The sequence below is a fragment of the Lemur catta genome, chromosome 9 (genome assembly GCF_020740605.2).
Source record: "Lemur catta isolate mLemCat1 chromosome 9, mLemCat1.pri, whole genome shotgun sequence".
Taxonomy (NCBI): Eukaryota; Metazoa; Chordata; class Mammalia; order Primates; family Lemuridae; genus Lemur; species Lemur catta.
In genome coordinates this window covers 33,712,841-33,737,611 of record NC_059136.1, presented here as the reverse complement: position 1 = coordinate 33,737,611, position 24,771 = coordinate 33,712,841, and the positions used below count along the sequence as shown (strand labels likewise).

At 44.0% G+C, this 24,771-nt stretch overlaps 1 protein-coding gene across 3 annotated transcripts in view; it reads right to left on the bottom strand.

Annotated features, from left to right (window-relative positions):
• Nucleotides 1-24,771, bottom strand: part of ASAP1 (ArfGAP with SH3 domain, ankyrin repeat and PH domain 1) — a 335,586-nt gene that overhangs the window by 295,681 nt on the left and 15,134 nt on the right. For all 3 annotated transcript variants that reach the window (XM_045561537.1, XM_045561534.1, XM_045561535.1), the window contains one exon: nt 5,174-5,259. In XM_045561537.1, the coding sequence (XP_045417493.1) occupies nt 5,174-5,232 (59 nt within the window). In that variant the 5' untranslated portion in view covers nt 5,233-5,259. Of the gene's footprint in view, nt 1-5,173; nt 5,260-24,771 lie in introns of those variants that run through there.

Below are 24,771 nucleotides of genomic sequence, written 5' to 3'. Positions count from 1 at the left end.
AACAAAATCTAATGAGAGCAACAAAAAGAGCCTTCCTCATCAACTGGGGACCACATAAGAATGTCCCTGCCAAAGCACAAGGAAAACATCCATCTCACTTCCCTGGCGAGACATCTGGAAGCACTCACTCAGAGTAACACAGAGTTCCTGCCCTCTAGGTGCTTACCCTTTCTATGCGGAGAAAAAACGGAAAGAAGGGGAAGGCAATAACACATACTCAGGGCCCATCACACCCCAGGCACTGTGGGTGCTTTATATCATCATATATGTTTGTAATGGGTCAAATTGTGTCCACCCCACAAAAGTGGAAGTCCTAGCCCCTGGTGTCCATGAATGTAACCTTACTAGAAAATCAGGTCTTTGCACATGTAATTAAGATGTAAAATTAAGAGGAAGTCATATGAGAGCAAGGCAGTCCCCTGATCCAGTATGACCGGTGTCCTTTTAAGAGAGGAGGAGGGAGAATGCCACGAGACAACCGAGGCAGAGACTGGCTGGTGAGGCTGCAAGCCAAGGAACATCACAGATTGCTGGCAAACACCAGATGCTAGGAGGAGGCAAGGCAGGATTCTCCCCTACAAGTTTTAGGGGAGCATGACTCTATCCACACCTTGATTTCAAACTTCTAACCTCCAGAACTGTGAGACAATAAATTTCTGTTGTTTGAAACTACTAAGTTTGTGGTACTTTGCTACAGCAGCCCTAGGAAACTAACAGAACATTGTCTAATCCTTTAGCTCCATCAAAGCAGAAGCTGTTTTGTTCACCTCGGTCCTCCAGCAGCTGGCACAGTCCCTGGCACATGGTAGGTGCTCAGAAAGTTTTTATTGAGGGAACAAGTGAAAAAAATGAAGTATAAACTCAGGAAGAAGGGAAACCATCTATTTTATCTCTGCTAAGGGACTTGAACAAATTAGGTACTCAATAAACATTTGTAGAATGAATACATTTTTTAAAAATCAGTAAATGATAAGCTCAAGAAGGCTTTGCGATGAGTCTTATTCATTTATTTCTCCAGGAGTTAGCACAGGGCCTGGCACATGGGAGCTGCTTAATAAATTTTAAAGGAGGGAAGGGAAAAATGAAGGGAAGGAGGGAGACAAGACCAGGATCATAATTTCCTAATTCTCAGTTTAAGCAGAACCTTCCTTCCTTTATGTATCTTACTGAGAAATGGACAATGCTGTGAAATAACCAGCTGAATTTCAAACGGCCTCAATTATACTGAAAGGGCTTTCACAGTAGAACTTGAATACTGTTTTTCTGAAACACATTTCTTTTTCTTTTACATCCAGAAATCATGAGGCTTCCTAACCCTTTCAACTATGTTAGAAATGCAGAGTTGAGAGGTCACGCTTCTGTGTTCAGCTCCAGGGACACGTTTCCTGTCCATGTGCAGCAAGCATTCCTGACCCCTGCCCTGCGGCCAAAAAGGGACATCAGCTGGGCTCAGGGAAATTCAATTTGGGCTGACAGCCGGCGGCATGATAATGACAGGGCATCTGCTTGACATTTGGAAAGGCAAAAAAGGGGATAGGGAGTCACAGAGGTTTTTCATGGGCTTGGCTTGGGAGGCTCTGAAGTTTAGGTCACTTCATTTCTACGTATGGAGAAAACTCCTGAAAATAGGCTAACTGATTTCTACTGCAAGCTCAGAATTCAATTCAGCTTCCATTTGCTGTGCCCTTGCCTTTCTGATAGTATATGGGGTAAAAAAAAAAAAAAAAAGGGAAACATCTCGTTCTTTATTCCCCTGGCATCGAGCTTTCCTAGGGATGACAACTGCATTGCTGTGGGTTGTAATTTTATTCATTCATTCATTCACATATTTGTTTTAAATAAGAGGTCCCTGGACTCATGGTCTTGATACGCGTAGAAAGTCTCTACTCCTGTGGTTTCCTTCTCTTCTGCTCAACTCACAAGCTCTAGCACTTGCCCACTCCATGGAATACCAGGTGGGTTCACAACTGTGACAGTGGCAAACAAGAAAAGAAAAGCTGACCCCTTCTTAGTGCTGGCTAGCAGGGGACAGAGGGAACTGCTTTATGTTTCTTGATGTAGCTCTCCTTTGGTTAGCTGGCCCACTGATGTGGGATCTTTTCCTCCTTCAAAGGAGTTGGTTGGGATGGACATCTATGTTATTTTAGCAGATTCAAGCATGTGTGGCTAGGTTAGCTCACATGCTCCTCTTGTGGCCCCGGGACATTGTCCCACACCGAACCTAACCTGGTAGCTGTCAATCTGAATGGGATTTGCCCCATTCCTTTTCTTCTAGACAGGAAGCGGCATGAGGGCAGGACCGTGTCTACTGCATGCACCTGTGTATCCCAGGCAACCTAAGCCTAGTTCCTGGCACATAAGTAATAAGCAATCGATCAAGACAAGTTAGATGAATGAACTAATTAATAAATATAAATAAAGGTGCTGGCCTTATGTTGCAGTTAAGAATGTGGGCTCTGGAATCAGGCAGGTATAGGTTTCACGCATGCTCTACCACTGTCCAGCTGCATGATGTGTTTTCATTTTTTTTTTAATTTCAGGATATTATGGGGGTACACGTTTTCCTTGAAGTATAAGATAAATACATAAAATTGTCAGTGTCACAGCATATCAGTCAAGGAATTTTTACACCCATGAAACCAGCATCCAGATCAGGAAACAGAGTATCAGTAGAACCTCAGCAGCCCACCTCATGCTCCCATCCAGTCACTATTCCCTGCCCACCCAGGGTAAACCATGGCATCTGACATATGACCTGTCCTCTCTGACTCTTACCTCCAAACTGGGGAAAACAATACTTACCATACTATGAGTATAAAATTTAAAAACTATGGGGATATAGCAGTAATAGCAGTCGGATCAGCAGAAGTAGTAGTAGAAGTAGTAGTAATACTAGAAGCAGTAGTAGTAATATTAGTGGATGCAGTAATAATAGTAGAAGCAGCAGTAGTGGAAACAGTAAAAGTAGCAATCATAGTAATAGAAGTAGTAGTAGTCATAGTAGAAGTAGTAATAGAAGTAGTATAGCAATAATAGCTAAAACTTATATAGCACTCACTATGTGCCAGGCACTATTCCAAGTGCTTTACCCTAACTAATACTCAAAAGAACCCTTATGAGGTGGCATAAAATAAGAGAGAATAGGACGAAGCTGAGGCAGAGAGAGGTTAAGTAGCTTTTCAAAGGTTATATAACTATGGAGCCATGGATCCAGAATTCTAACTCCAGCAATCTGGCCACAAAACCTATCTTCTCAGTAGAATCTCTCAATAACTATTAGCATGGCAAAGAAAGATTTGTCCTCCAATATCTGTTCTCTTCTTCGTCTATAATAACAACTCTCTATTTGGCAAACACATAGTCTTACAGAATAAAGATTACATTTCCCAGCCTTTTTTGAAACAAAGTATAGCCAGAGGACTAAATTTTGGCCAATAGAATATAAGTAGAAGTGGTAGGTACAACTTCCAGGAAGCATCCTTAAAGGATAGAGACCTGCCTTTCTTTTTCTTGTTCCTTCCTCCTGCTGCTAGATGTGATGGCTGGAGCAGACACAGCTAGAATGGGGCCATGAGGTGACCTTGGGAATGGAGGCCCACATGGCAGAGAAATGAGAGAAAAAGCCTGGGTATTCCACAGATTGCTGTAGCATCTCTGTACCATTTGTGTTGAACTTTTAGGTAAGAGAGAAATATATTTCTTTAAGCCAATGTTCTTTTAGATATTATATCATTCAAAGCCAAACCTGATTCTAATAATGCAGAGAGTTCCTGCATTTATAATTAATATCACGTAAAAAGACACCTGCAAAACTAATGCTACTTTGTGATATACTCTTGACTTAAAAAAGAAATGAATGAAATAAAATAAAACATGATTTTGGGTAATCCTGTAATAGATAAACTACAAAAATAAACATGTAAAGCCTCATTTACCTTGGAAGGAGGTAACAGTTCCTTGAAACCTCATGTCTACGTCACATCAAAAGCTTCTCAGGTTAGCCTCATTTCCACCAGCCTCTCTCCTCCCCCACCCTTACAGGACACTTTTGCTTGTCTAATCATCCTTAAAAACTATTTTCATCTTAAATATTATTTTTTAATTAAAAATTTTTTTTTTATTTCAGCATATTACGGGAGTACAAATGTTTAGGTTACCTATATTGCCTTTGCCCCACCCGAGTCAGAGCTTCAAGTGTATCCAACCCCCAGACGGTGCTCACTGCACCCATTAGGTCTATATATACCCATCCCTCCTCCCCCCACATCTTAAATATTATTCATAAAATAATTACAATGCTCTATGTCTCTACTTTATGCGAGATACTTCACTGTATACATTTTTTTAACTTGCACAAAAATTCTGAAACATAAATATTTATTACCCTTCTTTCATATATAAGAAAAGAGAAGAAACAGAGAATATCAGTGACTTATCCGAGATCACACAGCAAGTCAGAGCCAGGGCTAGGATTCAATCAACAACTCTGTGCAGTACCCACATTCTTTCCACCTCACCAAGCTAACTCCTTGGAAACACAGCTTTCTCTGCCCAGCTGTTCACGGCTCTTCCTGTCCAATCTAAATTTTTATTATCCTCTAACACAAACCTCCCACCCCCTGAGGTCAGAATCCCTAGACTCTCCATCATATGCCCCTATACCCAGTCTCAATATTCCCAGCTGCAAAATGGGGTAAATCACACCTCTAGCAAGAGGCAACATGGCATAGAGCAAAAAGGCAAGGGTCATGGAGTCAGGGAAAACTGATGTCAAATCCAGCTGGGTGAGTTCTTTATCTGTAAAATGAATGCAGTAATTCCTACCTGGCAGGATTGTTGGGTGAATTAAATGAAATAATGTTTTTCAAGAATCTAATACACAGTTGACTCCTATAGCACCTATTACTGTTCATGGTGTCATTGTTGCTATTCCTGACTTCTTTCTGGCACCACCAACCAGACAACTTTCCTTCTAAATAAAGGCAATAGATAATGTGATAGAAAACACTTTGAAAAGTCTACAGCTCTACAAAATGCCAGAGATTTGGTGGATGGTCTCTGTCAGATTCTAGCACTTGCATTTGATCAAATTTTGCATTTCAACCCCCAAAAAGAATCCCTTGGCATTTCCCAGGCTGGGTTTTCTGGACAGGATGGGCTAGAGACCACTCACCGATTCCATAGTGAATCTCTCGACGAAAAACTGGAGAGCCTGGAGGCTGAAGATCTCATGTCTCAGCCGTCACATCAGAAAATTACCTGGATGGAGGGCAGGGAAAAAAGGTGACAAGAGTCATCCAGTGAGACTGGGCAGAAGACATTGTCTCAGACCAACACCTGATTTTGTTCGGAGGCCTGGCACCCTTGTTAGGAATGTTACTGCACCACAGAGTGGCTGTCCAGGAATATGAAGAAAACCACTATTTCAGCTCCCCACCTTAGGGCTGATATCTCCATCATTGTATCTCCGTGCAAGTAAGCGCTCAGGAATCCTTCTTGCATTCTATTTCTAGCTCTTCGCTGGAGAGCAATTTACAAGTCATTAACTTCTCTAGACCTCGGCTCCTAAACATGAAACTAAAGTGTGCTGATGGATGCGACAGAGACAGACAGATAGACACCTGCAGCTGTGTGCCCACAGGAAAGCAGGGGTGTTCCTGCAGCAAAGGAAACCGGTCCCAGGAAGGAGGTAGATACAAATATAAACATACATATTTCAGGACAGGCCCCTCTGAACCCGGGAGAGGATTTTAATTAATTCATGCATACCAAAACTTAATTAACTGCTGAGTGCACATAGTGCAGGAAGTCTGGGATAAAAGGTGTTACATAAGGGAACACCTTCAATGTTTGTGGAATGGAAGGAAACAGAGGTGAGGTGGGGGTATAAAAATAAGGTAAGTCAAGGGACATGCCTGGTCCTTTCCCAGTGATCTCTAGCTCAGAGTGGCATCTCCATCCGGGGCCAGAAACGGAAAGACATTTGACCCCACTATCTCCTTCACTCCATATTCAATCCATCCCCAATTCACGTCTATCTTACTTCCTAGCTGTCTCTCCCCACCTCCACTGATCAACCCTGGCCCAAACCTCCATCATCCTTGCCTGGGCCACTGCAAGTGCCTCCTAACTGATCTCCCTCATCATGACTTCTCCCTCTGAAATCCGGTCTCCCACACTGAAACTAGAATAACATTTTCCTCTTTTTTAACCTTTTATTATGGAGAATTTTGTACAGACACAAAGAGAAGAGTATCATATACCCATGTACCCATCACTCAGCCCCATCACCATCAAGCCATAATCATCCTACCCCAACCGTCATTAACAAATAATCCTGCCCCAATCATACTCTTATCCTTGCCCTCCCTGCATTATTATTTTGAAGAAATTTCCAGACATCTTAGCATTGCAGTCTATTACAGCATATATTTCTAAGATAAAGTCGTTTACAAAAATATAACTGCAATACCATTACCACACCTAAAAAAGATGGTAATAATTCCTTGATATCATCACATATCCGTACAATGTTCAAATTCCTAATGGTCTCATAAATGTCAAAAATGGTATTTTTAACAAATGTTTTAAACAACCCAGATACAAATAAGACCCACACCTTACAACTGGTTGATATGCAAGATAAAATTTTGAAAACACAAATCTGATCCTGTTATCTTCTAACTCTCCACCCCCAGCTTCATATCCTGCAACAGCTTCTCAGTGCTTTAGGATAAAAATCTAAATCATTGAACATGGTCTGACTCCTGCCCACCTCTCTGACCTTATCTTGTCCACTGGGCACACTGCTGCAGCCATAGGACATTTTTGTAGATCCTGGAACATGCTGTAGTTCTGCCCCAGGCCCTTTGCCCATGCTGGTCCCTCTCTACCTGGAAAGCTCCCTCTCTCACACTCTTTGCCTAGTTAACTCCTGTACTTCCTTAAATGTTACATCCTCAGAGAAACTCTTCCTGGTCCTCCAGATTACATCATGGAATTTATCTCCGTTTTTAAGTATGTATTCATTAATGTGAAGATTAATAGCTGTTGATTTGATTCAATTATAAACTGTGAGTACAAAGGCTGTGTGTGGATATGTTCATTGGTGTATCCTGCAGCACCAACCACACAATGCCCAGCACAACAATATTAATAAATATTTGTTGGATAAATTATTGAACCACTTCCTTCAGGCTTAAAAGCCAAGAATGATTGACTGAATCTTCCTGAGGTTTGAATCACACATTTAAATTAGATGGGGAATTGCCAAGCTTGTCTTAAAATTAAAATGGAAATGCAATGGACTCAGGATAGCCAAAATGATCTTGAAAATGAAGAACAATGTTAGAGAACTCACATTTCCTAACTTTTAAATCTACTACAAAGCTAGAGTAATCAAGACAGTGTGGTACTGGCATAAGGATGAACCTATGCTCTTCCTCAGAATCACAGATCGTGATATTCCCATAACATTGACCTCCGGATCCCAACTTTACTAAGCACATGTCTATGAAAAGTAAGCCCTGTTACTTGCATAGATAGTCAATGCCTCGCCCAGCCCACTCCTCAACTTGCTTTGCCTTTGCTTTCCTTGCTTCACCCAAGTGGGCCAGCTGAGACAATGTGGTAGACTGGATTACTCTTCCCAATTCTTCACTCTCAACAAGCATGTCAACTATTTACCTCCACCCTTTGTCATGTGACTTCCTAGTACTTCCCACTGCAGTAGGTGTTGTTTATTTCCCTGCCTCACTGGCTTCTAGACTGGACCACTAACTTGCTTCAGCCAATGGAATGTGGCTGGAAGTGACAGTATGCTGGTCCCAAGCCCATCCCTCTTGCACTCCTACAATGTGCCATGAGAGGAGCATGTCTCCCTAGCCCACCAGTTGCTGCCTTTTAGTCTGGACCCCAGATTGAAGACTCGTGGAACAAATAAATCTGCCCAACCTTAAGTCCAGCATGAGTCAGCCAGGCCCAGCATAGATTAGTCAAACCACAATTGGCCCACAGATCCATGAACATGAGTATCTATTGTCAAACAAGCCACTGTAATTCTGAGGTTTTTGTTACTCAGCAAAAACTGACTAATATACATGGGAATAACTGACAAACACCAGTAAGTATCAACACAGGTTAGAAAAAAGAAAGCCATGCACACAGACAGCACAAGTATGATGACAATCAACAGAGCTGCTCTTGCAGAATACCCACCTACCTGGTGTCCATTTAACCTTCACAACAATCCTGCAAGGAAGATACTAGGCCAGCTTTACAGATGAGAAAACCAAGGCTCATAAGATACAAAATAATGTCTCCAAGACATTGTGTGGCAAACCTGGGATCCCAACCCAGGTGGTAGATTCAAAAACTCCAAGCCAGGCTTCCTCTGTATAAAAAGGTCTTGCAGACGCTATCGTATGAGTACATGGTCCACCAACCCACTCCCGCCTCTGCCCATTCCTTTAGTGGGTCTTCATGAGGGGCTGCTGGGGTAGAGTGGAAAGGTCACTGGCCTAAACTTAAAAGACCCAAGTTCAAATCCCAGCTCTGCCCCTAAGCAGAGCCTCACTCAGCTCTCAGATCCCTTGCTTATGAAACGAGGGTACTGATCCTAGCCTAGCCTACGTCACTAGACCATCACGAACCTCCAGAAACATGGAGTGTGAAAGAGCTGTGTGAGGTGTGACACCAAAGCCAATTCACAAACTGCAGCCTCAACTCTGAACCCACTCAAATTAGGTTAGTATCTGTGTTGATGTCAGTATCTCACCCATAGCGCTTGGAGACCCATTTATGCTTTCAGACTGATTTTTTTCTCAGAGATTTCTTTCCAGTTATGAAAGTAATCCAGGCCCATCAGAAAAAAAAAATTAAGGCATAAAACCAAAATCATTCATTATCCCAATACCTGAACATAAATACTGTTCCTATCTTGAGGCCATTTCCCTTCTGGGACTTGCTTTTGTGAGAGTAAAACAAATAAATAATACATTTCAATTGACATGACTTTCTTAGAACCATGTACCATGGATTGTTCTTGCCACCTAAAGACAGAGCAAAGGGCAAAAGAAAGTTCATGATGTTGAGGAACTAATATTCATTCATTCATTATTTTGTTGGTGCAATAAATACAGATCACTCGCTATATGCTAGGTACTGGTTGATGATGAAGATGATGATGATGATGACAGCTTCCTTGCTAGATCCTGCACTCTAATAGTATGGCTTATTAAAAGTTGGCCCCTAAAACAAGTGCATTTGGTTTAGAACCTAGCTTATGACTCTTCAGTGAGTCGTTTCTTCTTTCATACTTCAGTTTTCTCATCTTTAAAATTGGGGTAAAGTACCTACTTCATACAGTCACTGTGAGAATTAATAAGAGAATGTGGTTAAAGCACTGAGCAAAAAAATGCTTGGCTCCCAGTAATTGATGAATTCGTGGTGGTAGTGATATTACTGCCTCATTTATTCCCCACACCCATCCTACAAAAAGCTGAAACTCAGAGGTCAAGGAACTTGCCCATGGTTACACAGGTTACTGCTTGGGCACCTTTGGCTCAATGCCACCAGAAAACTTCTGAGAGACTGTGGAAGACACACCTGAGAACTGTCCCACCAAGGGGAAAGGAAGCTGGGGCATTTATCCACCAACTTCCATGCCTCGCTGGCCAAGCACAGCCAGGGGATGGTCTCAGACAGAGAGGCAGGAAGCCCTTTGTGTGCTGTTGGGCCTTCCAGGGAGTGCTCAAAGACACGAGCAGAGAAGTGGCAGCATCTGTAAATAGGTGCTCAATAAATATCTGTCAAAGGAGTGAGTGAACAATGTATATCAACCCCCATGGTCTTCTCTACAACCTCTCATTTCCCGCTGCCACCAGTGACAGATGATGTAAAGCAACCACCTGCTAAAGTGAACTAGAATTCATTACCATCAAGCATCACATTTGTTGCCACCCACGTTTCTGCTTTTCCACTGAAATTCTATTCTATGACTTACAGTATGTCAGTCAGGACAGCAATGCCTGATGCCACGCAAGAATGAGGGACATAAATCATTTGGTACATAAACCCATCTTTACTGTCAAGCCTGAAATAAGTGTTTTTTATTCAACAGAAGTGACTTCATGGATGTTGGGATCCGTATCCTTTTATAGAGGATGTTATAAATTCTTGAGTCATCTGCAGCTGGCTAGAGCTTAGACAATTTTTTTTCCCATAACATCATAGCAAACATTTTTCCTATTTACTGATGTGATTCTTTCCTGTTCTGTGGAAGCTGTACTTAGAAAATCAAGGGCCTAAAGAAAATAGACCAAAAATATTTTTATGCCACTATTCCTCTTAATCTATTAGAAGCCTAACTTGTCTAGTCCCAGTTGAAATTCCACCTTTTGCATGAATCTTTCCCCAACTTTCCTAGTCCAACAATCTATCCATTTCTCAACTCTCAGAGCACTGATAATACCAATAACAACCCCTTATTGAGCACTGTGATGGTTGATTTTATGTGTCAACTTAACTGGGCTAAGGGATGCCCAGATAGCTGGTAAAATATTGTTTCTGAGTATGTCTGTGAGGGTGTTTCTGGAAGAGATTAACATTTGAATCAGTAGATTGAGTAACGCTGACCACCCTCATCCACGTGGGTGGGCACCATCCAATCCCACTGAGGATGTGAATAGCACAGAAAGGTGAAGGAAGGGTGAATTTGCTCTTTGCTTGAGCTGAGACATGCATCTACTCCTTCCCTTGGCCATCAGTGCTCTGTTTCTTACACGTTCAAACTTGGACTGGGACTTACACCATCAGTTCCCCTGATTCTCGGGCCTTCAGATTCAGACTGAATTACATCACTGGCTTTCCTGGTGTCCAGATTGCAGATCCTGGGACCTCTCAGCCTCCATAATCAATTCCACTTATTATAGCAATGAGCCAATTCCTATAATAAATCTCCTCTTATATATACTCGATTGGTTCTATTTCTCTGGAGAACCTTTCTATATACCCGATCCCATCCTATGCACATTCATTATCTCATTCAATTCTACAAGAAATCCTGCAAGGAACTGTGATTGTCTGAGGCTTGCAGAAGTAACATTTCCCAAGTTACACAGCTGGTGGTGGAAGATTCAAGATTCAAACTTGGAATGGCTTGATTTCAAAGCTCAGGCCTTCACCTGCTATGCCAAGCAAGGCAGTATGGATCATGACTGAATACACCCCATTCTGTATTATTTCCTGATTGTTTCAGATAAATTAAGTCAAACCTCTCTTCCTGTGGTGATTCTTGAATGGTAAATGTTGAGACCATCTGAGTTGGTCACGGGGATTTTGTACTAAGTACTAGGACCCTCAGTTTCCATATTCACTAGCAAGCAACAAGTCCTGCCTCCCTACCACCCTGAGTTAGGCATCTGTGACCTCTGGCCAAGTATCTCTGGACTCCTACAGTTTCTCCTAATCCTCCTCTCCCTGGCCACCATGGATGTGACTGAGATGGGCCCCTACTGCTGACTCTATCTGCCCAGGACTATCCAATACACTATGGTATAGAGAGGTGCAGATCAAACCCTGCAGAAGCCCACCTCAAGAAGAAAGGCCAGAGGGTTCAGGCGTTCTCTCTAACAATGCCAGAGCTGCTGGACCTTAGCCCTGGCCCTACCCTCTACCTCTGTCACTAGTTAAAATGGCAACAATCAATGATGGTTTGGGTTTCTCCTCTCCAAAAAAATCATTGCAAAGGACCCATGATTCAAAACACCAGAACCACTGTATTGCTGGATGAAATTCATGATGACTGTGAATGCATGTCTTACATCCTCCTCCCTGAATGTACTGCAGGCACTGGGCCAGACAGTGACGAGACTGAGTTGAGTAAGACAAGGTCACTGCTAAGAGAGCTCACCGTCTAGTGGGGCGGGAGACAGGTATAGAAACACAGACAGGATGCACTGTTGTGAGTGATATAATCTGGGTGTGAACATAATGTCATAGGATCTGCCTCACAAACATCTAATAAGTGCCTACTGCATGCTATTTTCCACTGGCTAGAGCTTCCCATAATGAGAACCATCAGCCGGGGAAATGCATCCATTCATCCATTAATTTATTGAAAAAAATTAGTAAACTAAAGGTCAAGAACACATACAATGGTTAGAAAATAGACGTGGTCTCTGCTTAGGGAATCAGACTTGAATCAAATAACCTCATAGGCAAAGTACTGGTACCACAGGAACCTACATCCTACAAGTGATTAGTAAATCATCAACATTTTTTAAAGTTATATCCTAAGAATTTTGTGAATCTGAAAATCAGTGAATGTTAAGGAAGCAGCCTCAGGAACTGAAGAGAACAACCAAGTAACCTTGAGAGCTGTATGCCAGGAGGCAGGCTAGGCTCACTCACTGGCCTCGTGACCCATTCATTCCTCGCAGGAGCAGGAGCGGGCTCAAGTCAGTCTGTGCCACCATAAAATTACACACTTTCCTTCCGGGTCTCCGGGGAAGAACTACAAGTGTGCAATGTGAAATCCGAGGGTGCCTGGGGTTTATTGTGCTACCCCCTGTTTTAATGGTATGATGGAGGTCCATTCAGACAATCACGTGTTTACTCTCAGCAAGCACGCTGAGTGCACAGCCGTCTGTGCAGCTGCTCTCCCGTGCTCACTGCGTAGGAGAGCAGAGCAGCAGGCAGCCCAGGGCTGGAGGAATTTCCCAAGCAGTGCAAAGAGGAGAGCCTTTGAGGCAGAAAAGACTCACATTCCAATGCTGGCTCTCCTCATTGCTGGGTGATCACGAGCAAGGAAAATTCACTTCTGTGAGCCTGTGTCTTCTGGAAAACAGGGATGCCAGCAGACTGTGATTCAAGGCATATTGCCTTGAATCTCCTACTGCAAGCAACACTTGCCACCCTGTCCAAGAGCTTGCTCTCAGCCACCAAGGGGCAGGCTGGGAGTGCCAGGAAACTAATGCTTCCAGGTGCAGCCCTCAGACAAGGATGGGTGGAAACAGAGCAATATCCCAGCTCCTTCCCCCTGGGTAGTGACAACACAGAGAGGACCCAGAGGAATGAGGCTCCAATTACCTACCTGATAACATGCCTTTTACTAGCTGCCTTCTCTTCTCTGTCTCACTTCCTCACTCCTCTACCTGTGTTTCCTTGGATCATCTCCCAAACAATCTACTTGTCCTCAAATATTTTTGCAGGGTTGGCTTCTGAGAACCCACCCTAAAACAAGGATGTGGTATTTTTAATGCAGTGCCATTGGAAGGAAAATAGGAAGTTGTCCAAGTGTGAGAAGTGCCAGCATAAAGCAAGCGTATGATGAACAACTGCCACTATCATGACAACCCAAAACTAGAAATGACATGGGCAGCCCAGGGTCCTGACTCGCAGCTTCTCAGCAAGGCCAGCATCATGCACCGGTTTTGTGTGACTGGTCATCCTGTTGGTGTCCACTGACTGTTGCCCCCATGAGAGCCGGGGGAGATACAACCAAGGCCTGGAAGTCGCCTTCCAAGAGCAGCACCTCAGTGTCCCAGCCTCCACTCTGTCCAAGGAAAAGGGAACCAGGATGGAAAGGGGTTTGCATGGGAAGGGGTTTACTCCCCTGCAGGAAGCCCCCATTGCTGAGGGCTCACTAGGCACCACACAGGCCCTATGTAAGTATCAGCCACGCTGCCCCTTTGAATTGCACTGAAACTTCACCCAGCCCAGAGTGAGAAGCACAGCTAGTATTGTTATCCCCATTTTACAGGAGACAATAGCTCTAACAGATTAAATAACAATTTTAAAAAATAATAAAGCTAGCATATACTGCATGGTTACTGTGTGTATCAGACACTAACTACACAAGCAATAACTTCTTTAATCCTCATAACAACCTCAGGAGACAGGTATTATTATTGTTTCATTTTACACAGAAGGGAACTGATGCTAATACAGGATAAGCATCTTGTCAGAGTTTTTACAGCTACTATGCAGAACCTAGCTTTGTCCGATTACACAGACTCTTGTTTCCTTTAAATCTCACCAGCCTTTCAGAGCAAGAGCAGACTCAGGAGAGAGGTCTCTGTTGTATGTATTTCCCCTCCAGTGTTAGAACTAAAAAAAGACTTTTAACAAGCTAACAAGCAAACTAGCTTGAGCTTCCCTCCAGCTCCTTTCTAGCTCTCAGGAGTGGGTCTGATGAGCATCAGCCCAAGCTGACAACACTCTTTGTAATCACCTTATTTCCCCCATTCTATGACAGCCATATTTTCACATCTTAGCATTCCTGAACCAGAATGTGTCTTCCTATCAATGAAATTCAATGTGGCAGAGCTTCTATTTTCTCTCCCCACACTGTTATGATATCAATAATGCATCTTGCAATCAAAGGCATCTCAGAATCAAAGGAAATAAAGTATATCTAAGAAACATTCAAATCTCATCAAGCTGAAGCCCAGATCAGTCCTTCAAAGACTGTAAAATCAAGAAATGAGGAGCCCAAATCATCTCCTTCACACCTCCCAAAGAATCCATCAAAGCACATGAGGTTTTACCCCACAAAGCCCCCCATCTATCTGTGGCTCAGAAATCCCAGGCTTGGAATCCCTGCATATCTGCATTTCTAATAAGAAAAGGAAGTAAATTCCTCACTTGTCAGTCCACAGATAACAACACCTAATGAGTACCATTATACTGTAAAAATATGAAATGTATATTTGACTGTATCTTCTATTTTGCCAGATTCATTCATTCATTCATTCATTTCTATAACACTTTCACAGATGCCTCCTGGGTGCCAATCCAAGTTGGGTACCTTCCCCCAGTGTAAGACAGACAGGGGAATCAATAATGCTGGCACCTGCAAAATCAGAAGTAGCTACAAAATAGACAAAATAATGCAGAGGATGGGAAAAAGAATGGCTTCAAGGGGGAGATGGGGTCGCAGCACCAGTGCTGAGGATGAATGAGGAGATGCCAGACAGAAATAGCAGGAAGAAATTCTGAGTGGACTGAATAGTGAGCTCAAAGCCCCACTCTAAGAAAGACCTTTTAATGGACAAATTTTGCTCTTTCATCTGCACATCCAAAGCACAGCAATGACACCTCCAGAACCGTAAGATAACAAATGTGTGTTGTTTTAAGTCACTAACTTGTGCTTCCATCTAAAAGCTCATTACCACCCATGCAGATATGCAACTTTGCATTTAGAAGGTTCTGGACCTGAAAGGTACAGTGAAGTAGAAGGAAAAAGCCAGGGCTTTGGAATCAGGGGACTAGGGTTTGAGAGTCCTGGCTCTTCCATGTACCAACCTTGGGCAAGCCATCTCACCTCTCTGAACCTGTTTTCCCATCTGTAGAACTGGCATAATACTACTAGCCATAGGGGCCTGCTGTGAATTAGTCTTCATGATTTTTATCTAGAAATATGCAGATGACTGATGCTTCTCTTGTCATTTCTTTGGCCCTCTAGCCTCAAAATGTTGCAAACTTGGTTTCTCTAGAATAAGCCAAAGTACATGATCTATTTAACAATGACTTTTTTTGCTTTCTTGATAATACATCAGGATGTTATATTTATGAGGATGGGAATACTCTTTTGTTCACTTCTTTGGCTCTTAGAATGCCTGGTGCATAGCAGATACCCATTAAATACCTGTTGACAGAACACATTACCAAAGTTAGATAAAAACAAACAAGGAACGCATCAGAAAGACTTCCATATGAGTTGTCAAAATGGAAAACTGGGGATGCCTTTTAAACTAGAGGGAAACACATTTATGTGATCTAAAACCGGCCCTTCCACTCCATCTCCTCCAGTGGGACAGGAAGCCCTACAATAAATTACCTTTCAGCCCTACCCTGATGAAGTCCTGTGGGCAGGGACACCATTGTTCCCATCCTCAGACTTCTTTCTGAAAATCCATCTCTGTTTCTTAGAAATTTTACTGCCTGTAAACCTGGAAGCATCAGCCAATTTCTACAAGATTTCTTTACAAAATGAAGTTTCCCCAGAGTTTAGACTCTTTCCTTTTAATGATGTTTTAAATATTTTCTATTTCAACAGCTGTTTGTCTCCAAGGTGCAGAAGGTGACACCTGAGCAGGACGCTAATCCCAAATGCGGGTGACTCACAGGCGTGGTGCCACACCCCGCACCCTTAGTGTCGCCTCCACTGGAGGACAAGCCACTGATTTCAGAGTGCCCAAAAGAATGGAAGGCCCCTGAAAATTCACCCAGGCAGGCACAGTAGAATTGTAAGCAAAGTGACCCCACACTCCATCCCTTCCTCCTCTCTGGAGAAGACTTCAGGGAAACAAGACCCTGCAGCTAGCACAGTACCTGGCCCAGTAAATATTTGTTGAATGAATGAATGCCTAAACAAACACCCTCATGCCAAGGCTTTCATTTCCCTTCAGAATCTGGTTCCCAGTCTCTAATCAGTGCCATGGATTCCCTGCAAGCCTCTTGCTTTGCAACTATCTCCAGTGTGGGTTGCTCTGACTGTTATCTTCCGGGGCCTGCTATTACCAAATTTCTCTTAGAAATCAGTCAAGGCCTCCCACCTTCCCCACCCCTATTTCCCCTGAATGACAAAGGAACTAGGCTCAGGCAGAATGCATTAGTGCCCCAAAGGGGCAAGAGATTTGGCCTCAGCTGCCTGCTTTGGCTCCTTGGAGCCCCAGATGCCACAGTAGTAAAATGAGAATCATATGCCCACATCCCACAACCGCTGTGAGGGTTCCTGGAGCCAGGAGACAAAGCAGACAGAGCATCAGAGACTCTTGGCATCAGGTGGCCGGATCTGATGGGGGCCCCCTCCCCCTTGTTATACACACATAAAATCTTGAACGACTATGACCCAAATGGGTGGATGCACAGCCAAAATGAAGGCCACAGCTCCCAGTACACACATCCACGTACAGCTGCGTGCACACAGACACACGCGCACAGCAGCGGCCGGGCTGTTCCCTGTGGGCCCGCAGAGAGGATGCTGGGTGGTTCCTAGATGCCCTTTCAGGGGCCCTTACAAAGGACTTCATGTGCCGGGTTGGGACATTCCATCGTCAGCCTGTTTCCTCTGTGGGAGCAGTTTTCTTGGCTCGTTCTGACACAAGTGATGCCGGCGGAAAGAGCAGTCCCCTCTCACGGTCTGGAGACTGTTGTGTAAAGGGGTCATCTGGACGGGGCAAGCCTGGAGGGCCCAAGTTTGCAGTCGCCACACCTAGACTTATTTCTTGAGACGGAAAACCCAACAAGTATCGGCTTAGGAAAAAAAGGAGGAGGTGGGGAATGTACGGGGTGACAAACTGGCATGTCAAGGAAGGATGGAACTTCAGGCATGGCTAGATTCAGGGGCTCAGAGGATGTGGTCAGGGCGGGGTTATTCTCCATCTGTTGCTCTGCATTCCTGGAGTGGGGGGGTTGTATTTGCAGGCAGGCTTTGCCCCAAGGGGGCTGCTGGCCTTCAGGCTTATGTCCAGACACTGTTCAGCAATCCCTGCGGAAGGAAAGCCTCTCTTTGCCAGCTGTTCTAATAAAAGTCTCAGGATTGACTCTGACTGTGCATCCACCCTTGAGCCAGTATCTGCGGCTGGGAGCTGGGACACTCACCGGACTGACTGGGTGCGGCTCATGTGCCCAGACGGGTACAGGGGTGGGTCAGCTCCACCGGAGCCACAGGAGGGAATTTGCCCCAAAAAAACTCAGGCAGAAAGAAAACAGAAATGGTATAAACTACAGATAGTTTTTATTGGGGAATAAAATACCAATCAACTTCAACTTTAAATAAAACACAGAGAACAGGAGCAATAGTCTTTATGACTCGTCTTCTTTTTCCTGTAACAGCTTTACCAAGATGTAATTCATGTACTATAGAATTCATCAGTTTACAGCATACAGTTCAATGGTTTGTAGTATAATTCACAGAGTTGTGCAACCATCACCACTATCAATTTTCAGATATTTTCACCACCCTAAAAGGAAACCCCATCCCCATCAGCAGTCACTCTCCATTCCACCCTCTACCCACCCTGGAAGAATAATAGTATAACTTCCTGTCTCTACAGATTTACCTAGTCTAGACATTACATGTATATGGAATCATACAATAGGTACATTCGGTTTTGTGTTTATTCTTTCATTCTTTCTTTTGTGGCAAAATCTTTAAAAAACATCCCGTTTCCTAAACTCCTGGGTGAACGCAGCCCTCTGTGGCTCTGAGGGAGCCCGGTTTCCCTCCCTATCCTCCTTACTACGGAAGGGGCTTCAGTTCAACCCTTCAGCGACTCAGCCAGGAGAGGAATGACAGAGGCTGGGGGACCCTCCTGAGGAGCCTAGAAGGTGGCAGAGGCCAGAGACGGCAACTGCCCGACAGCCCCGAGCCAAGCATAGAACACGGGGCCCTGCAGCCAGGCACAAACACTTCCTGGAGGCCCGGGTCCTGCACGTGTTGTCTTGCCCCGGACTGTGTGGTGGAGCAGGAAAAATCCCGGGCTTCAGTCAAAGAGACGGACCAAGGAATCCCCAGGGACGTGGCACTTTGGGTTTTCTGCCCAGTAACTGGAATCCCCCGTCTCCCATGAAGCACGTGTTCCTGCCATCCCCAGGTGGGGGCCTGTCTGGCTCAACGCCATCCTAGTCACCTGCTGGGAATGAGTTTAGAAGGGGCACGTGACCCAATTTGTGTCAATGAGACAGGAGGCTAAAGGTTTCCGGGAAAGCCCTTTCTCCGTTGTATGGAAGTTTTTGAAGTGGTGTCTTCTCTCTTCTTCTGGATGTTATAACAAAGATGGGAAGCTAAAAATGGCTGCAGTGGGTCTTACCACCAGTCTCAGAGAAAGGCCAATAGAGGCCTACAGACCCAAAGAACTAAGGAAAATGAGGCTGGGCTCCCACTGTGCCAGTCCCCATCTTCCATCCTACTCTACACCCCAAACTGACCTCAGGGACTGATGCGAGGACTCCCTCCCCCTCTGGCTGCAGCATAGTTTTAGCCAAGGGGGAGCTAAAGGGGTGGGGGAGGCTAAGTGAAGTATCCAAGCTCCTCTCCTGGGGCTCCCTCTCTGGGGTCACTCTGAAATGGCTGCGGCCTCAGTGCAAGCCTCAGCTCTGGTCAGGCCCCCTTCGCCTGACCTCAATGTCTCCAGTTTCCAAGAACCGCTCCCTCCCTGTCCCTCAAACTAGGCATGCACGGGAGCCCCAGGACTATTGCTGCACTATCCTAAACTCCCAGTTGAACTCAGTCCTCTGTGACCCTGATAGAGCTTCCCTGCACCTGCCCACACCTTCTTAAAGAGTCCTTTTTGTGGCCAATAAGCACAGGAGAAGATGCTTAAAGGCATCAGTCATTAGGGAAATGCAAATCAAAACCACAGTGAGATACCACTTCACACTCATGACATCAGCCATAATAATAATAAAAACATAAAATAACAAGTCTTAGCAAGGGTGTGGAGAACCTGGAATCCTCACACATAGTTGGTGGGAAGGTAAAATGGTTTGATTGCTTTGGAAAAGTTTGGCAGTTCCTCAAAAAGTTAAATATAGGGTTACCAGCTGACCCAGCAATTCCACTCCTAGGTATATAGCCCAAAGAATTGAGAATATGTCTTCAAATAAATACTTTTAAATGTTCCTAGAAGCACTATTCACAACAGCCAGAAAGTGGAAACAACCCAAATGTCCACTGACTGAAGAATGGACAAGCAAAGTGTGATATATGCACGTAATGGAATCATTCAGCCATGAAAAGGAATGAAGTACTGACACCTGCTACAACTTGGGTAAACTCGAAAACACTGTGCTAAAACATGCTAAGGGACAGCCAGACACAAAATCATATATATTGTATGGTTCCATTTATAGGGAACATCGAGAACAGGTAAATCCATCCAGGGGCTGGGGGGCAATGTGGAGAGACTGTTTACGGAGTACAGTGTTTCCTTTTGGGGTGACGAAAACATCTTGGAACTAAACAGAAGTGATGGTTGCACAACACTGTGAATGTACCAGATGCCACTGAATTGCATGTTTTAAAATGGTTAATGGTTAATTTTACATCAATTTTACTTCAATTTAAAAAAAACGCCCTGTCTGGAATTCTCCTTCAATTACCCAACTTAAAGGGTGCCCATGTGTTTCCTGCTGGGACAATGACTAACACCCCCACCCAACCTGTGCACCTGCAGGTACGTGAGTCAATGCACTTCATTGTTTCCTTTATGCCTCTCCTGTTCCTTGCAGCTGGCAGCTTCCTAACTGACATACCCACTCAACCACTTCCCAGCTGGGTGACCTTAGGCAAGTGTCTAAGCTTCTCTGAGTCTTAGTTTCCTCATCTGTAAAACAGCTAATAACACCAACTTCCTTAGGCTGGTTTAGGAATATTGTGACAGCTAATTAGGATAATGTATGAAAGATATTTAGAACATTAGGTGGAGCTCAAAGGTGATTTCATTCATTCCTTTTAACACCAAATTATGACTCTCCTTCGGTGGCAGTAATAATACCCACCTGGCAGAATGGGTACCAGGCTCACATAGGGAGCATACGGCGTCTCAGTCAAGCAGGCAGGCTCTGTCACCAGCTTGTCAGAGCTGGAACCTCAGCGCCATCCCTTACTAGCTGTGTGACCCTGGCAAATTACTTCTCTGACATTCAGTTTACTCATCTATAAAATAGGGATAATTACAAGAATTAAACGTAAGGCCCTCAGCACAGTTCCTGGCACACAGTGAGTGTCTGATAAATGTTAGTTACTATTATCATCATTATAGAGGGTAAACGTAGGGCCCAATGCCTGGCACAGCACAGAGTTCAAGTGTGCTTCCTCCTCTGCCTCCCTCCTCACCTCCCATTGGCAACAGCACTTAGAGAGTGTTCTGTATACACTGAGTGCATAATAAATAGAATCACAGTGTCTACAGTTGGGAGGCATTTTATTAGTAGATCTCTCTAGACTGAGGGTTGGCAAACTATGGCCCTGGTCACAAATATCTCTTTACCAGGAACTTTGCTTCTCCGAGCCAAACATCCCCATTCCTTCAACCAAGCCTAACGTGACAAGGGTCTGAGGCCCACTCAACACCTGTGGCAGAGACTGCTGGCCATTCACCAACACTCAGTTGCCTCTTCTTCCTGGGCACATGGCTAGACTACATTTCCCAGACTCCTCTGCAGCTGGGCGTGACCACGTGTCAGAGCTCTAGCCAAGGAATGAGAGTAGAAACATTGCATGCTATTTTTGAGGCTAAAGCTTTTAAGAAGTAAGTGTGCCTTCTCCAGGCTCTTTCCCCCTTCTTCCAGTGGACGAGTACTGGTAGCAGGGCCACAGAGGGTAGAAGAGGCCTAGGTCTGAGCCCCTACGTGGAGGAAAAGTCACCCATTGAACTAGAAATACCCATTTTGGACTTTTACCTGAATGAGAAAAAAACATTTCTCGTGTTTGAGCCATTAAACATCATGGGGACCATTTGTTACTGCAGCTATTATCACTGTATTGTTAATACACCATCCTAGTCTCCTTAGTATGTGTCTACTGAATTAAACAAGGTTTCATTAATTCATCCAAAAAAAGGTTCAACTGAACACCTACAATGTGCCAGATCCTGTGCTAGATCTTGCGGGTTCCAAGTAAACTAACAGTATAACAATATCTGCTCTCAGAAATCCACAAAATAGTAATGGAGACAGAGGCATAAACAGAACAAAACAGTGAAATGTTTCAGATGCCCTGAGAAAAGCCTGTGCCAGGCAGAGGGGGCACAAGCAAGGAGACGGTCCATTCTAGTGGGAATGGGGCTGGGCAGGCGTTCTGGAAGAGGGGTTCTCCAGCTCAGGAGAAAGGGTTTATCATTTATCAAGTTAAGGAACATTACAGGCTTTCAGGGCAGGAGGACCAACCTGAGCGAAGGTGTGGTGGCCTGAAATGTCGGGGTCGGGGGAAGGACATGGGCATATTTTCCACATCAGCTGCAGGTGGAGGAGAGGAAAGGGATGGGGGCTGGGGGCAGAGAAAGATGAAGCCCAGAGGAACACGGAGCCAGCCAGACCATCACAGACACCTTGTCAGAGTGCAGGATTGTATAACTCTACGGCTGGAAGAGTGTATAACTCTAACTCTATAACTCTATATAGAAAAACTGATGTGATCTAGCACTTTCCAGATGAGGCCTGACTTTCTAATTCCCTGACACAAAGGTAAATTTCGAGGATCAGATCCCCAGTACTTCCTGGCTCCTGCTCTCTGACCTGTGCTTCTCTCTCACAGGGTGCGTTTTCCTGCCTTCTCACTCATCTTGGGCTTCTCTGCTGCTCCTCTGAAATTCTGTCCAGATTCACTCTATTATCCTTAGAAACTCAGACATCTCTGCCCTTCCTCCTTCCCTGTGCCCCCAAAACTCTCTCCCACAGATCAACCTCTCAGAGGGGATTCACACACCCCTCAAGTAGGCCTGGTGACCAACAATCATCAGGGCAAATCTTGGTTCACTGCCCAGAAAAGGGCCTGGAGCCAGGGGAAGAGCGAGAGACTGGGAGGCACAAGTCCTTGGGTTCAAATCCCAGCTGTCATTTGTTAATTCTAGGACCTCAAGCAAGAGCAAGGCGGTAGCCAGGTTGAAGCCTCAATTTCTTCATAATTGCTTCTATTATTCTCAATAAAGAACAATAAAGATGCAGCTGGAAACAACTTCAGTATCTATCTGCTTCACCCCACACACACTTTACCGATGAGGAAACTAAGGCCTTCAGAGGTTGAACAAGTAGCTTGAGGTCACAGCTGACAGCAAAGTCAAGTCCAGAACCTAAGTTTGTAATAGAACTAAATTGTCCCAATGGGCTTAGCTCAGTTTGCAACAATTATTATAGTCCACATTTATACCACTTTCTATGAAAATATGTTCAACCTCAGTATTAAATTAAAAAATGCAAATAAAAACATTTATCTTTAGCCTGTCAGCTATACAAAAATTAATGCAATTGTTAATGCCCATGGATTTGAAGAAATGTGTACCCTCAAAAAACTGCTCTTAGAAGGATAAATTGATAAACCTTTCTCAAGGGCAGTCTGGTAATATGTACAACACTTGAAAATGTGCCTACCCTTTGACGCAGCAATTCCACCTCTGGGAATTTGTAAAAAGTAAATATTTGGACAAGTATGTATGTGCAAAAATTAGAAAGAAGCTAAATGTCCATCAAAAAGGAAGTGGCTAAATAAATTATGGCATGTCCGCGGCCATCAAAAATGATAACATATATCTATATTCATTCACATGGAGAGTCCCAAAATATTAAGTAAAAAAATAAGATTATTAAAAAGAATTATAAGATGGTGCAAAAACTATTTGTGAGTGTATTTGCAGATAGACAAGAGCAGTTATCTCTCAGTAGTTGGATAATTCTCAGTGATCACTGTATTGTTTATCTTTTCCTGTTCATTCTGATATTTTGTGTTATGAGCATATATGTTGTTTACTTTTGGGGAAAAAAAAGAAATTGTGCATAAAGTAGATTAATGGTTGCCTGAGGTTAGGGGAGACAATTAGGGGAAATAGGGAGTGACTGCTAACAGGTACGGATGGGGTTTAGAGCTTTTTAGGGTGATGAAAATGTTCTAAAATTGACTGAAATGATGGTTACATAACTCTGTAGATATACTAAAGACCACCGAATTCTGCAATTTAAATAGATGATTTGTATGGTATGTAAATTATATGTCAATAAAGCTGTCACAAAAATATAATTTGAAAATTGATTAAGAAAAAGAAATTATAAAAGGCCTTGAGGTTAAAAATAACTGTGAACTGAGCTGGAAAATGAAAGAGTTGTATAATGTTCCCATATGGGACTATGGCTGTCCATTCTCTGGTTTATACAGGCAAAACTCAGTCAATCAGAATTTCTGGAAACACTGTCCTGGTCAGTCTGGATCTCCCAGCCCGGCAGGGCTCTGGCCCATTCCCAGCCTATCAGTCTGGCAGCCAAGTGTCCCCCCTCTCCTAATGTGGTTTTCCACATGCCTCCACCATGTAGACAAGCCTCAGAGAGCACTCCACTTCCTAAGAGCTCTTCAGCACCGCTGACTCAAACAGCACACGCCTCTGCGACTTTGCTTTTCCCTTCAAAAGGCCCAGGGGCCACCTTGCAGTCTCAGGATTTTTTTTAACAATTTAGTCTTCCCAGTGACATGCTGGGATTGGAATTGACACTGGCTGGGACCAATCCCCTTCTCAGCAGGTGATGAAAGGGCCCAAGCTCATTCACAAGAGCACTAGGTAGCAGGCACAGAGACAGGTACTGCACTTTCAAGGGTGGACGGAATAGCATTGGTCCCATATAGCTCATGGACCAGCAGAGGGAGGAGACAGCCATCAGATCTGGGTGACGGATGTTCCGAAAGGGTAAGCACAGGGAAATGCTGGGAGGACAGAAGATGGATCCAAATTCTATCTTAGGGATCAGTAATGACAGGCTAATCATCTCCATAATAAACATTAGAAACAGCTACAATCTATGCCAGGCACTGAGCTAGCTTCTTAGGACACCCAAGACAGAAGATACATTCCTGTTCTCAAGACCTCACAGACTAATAGACTTTATATATAATCATCTCAAAAGTCCTCCCAATCTCCCTAGGATGGCCAAGGTAGAACCAACCCAGCTTGGCGATAGTTTGGATGAACTGAGGGAGGGAGGGGAAATCCATAAATTCAGAGTTCAACCATCCCCATCACTGCCATTGCTTCCACTCTGGTCCAAGCCACCTTGACCTCT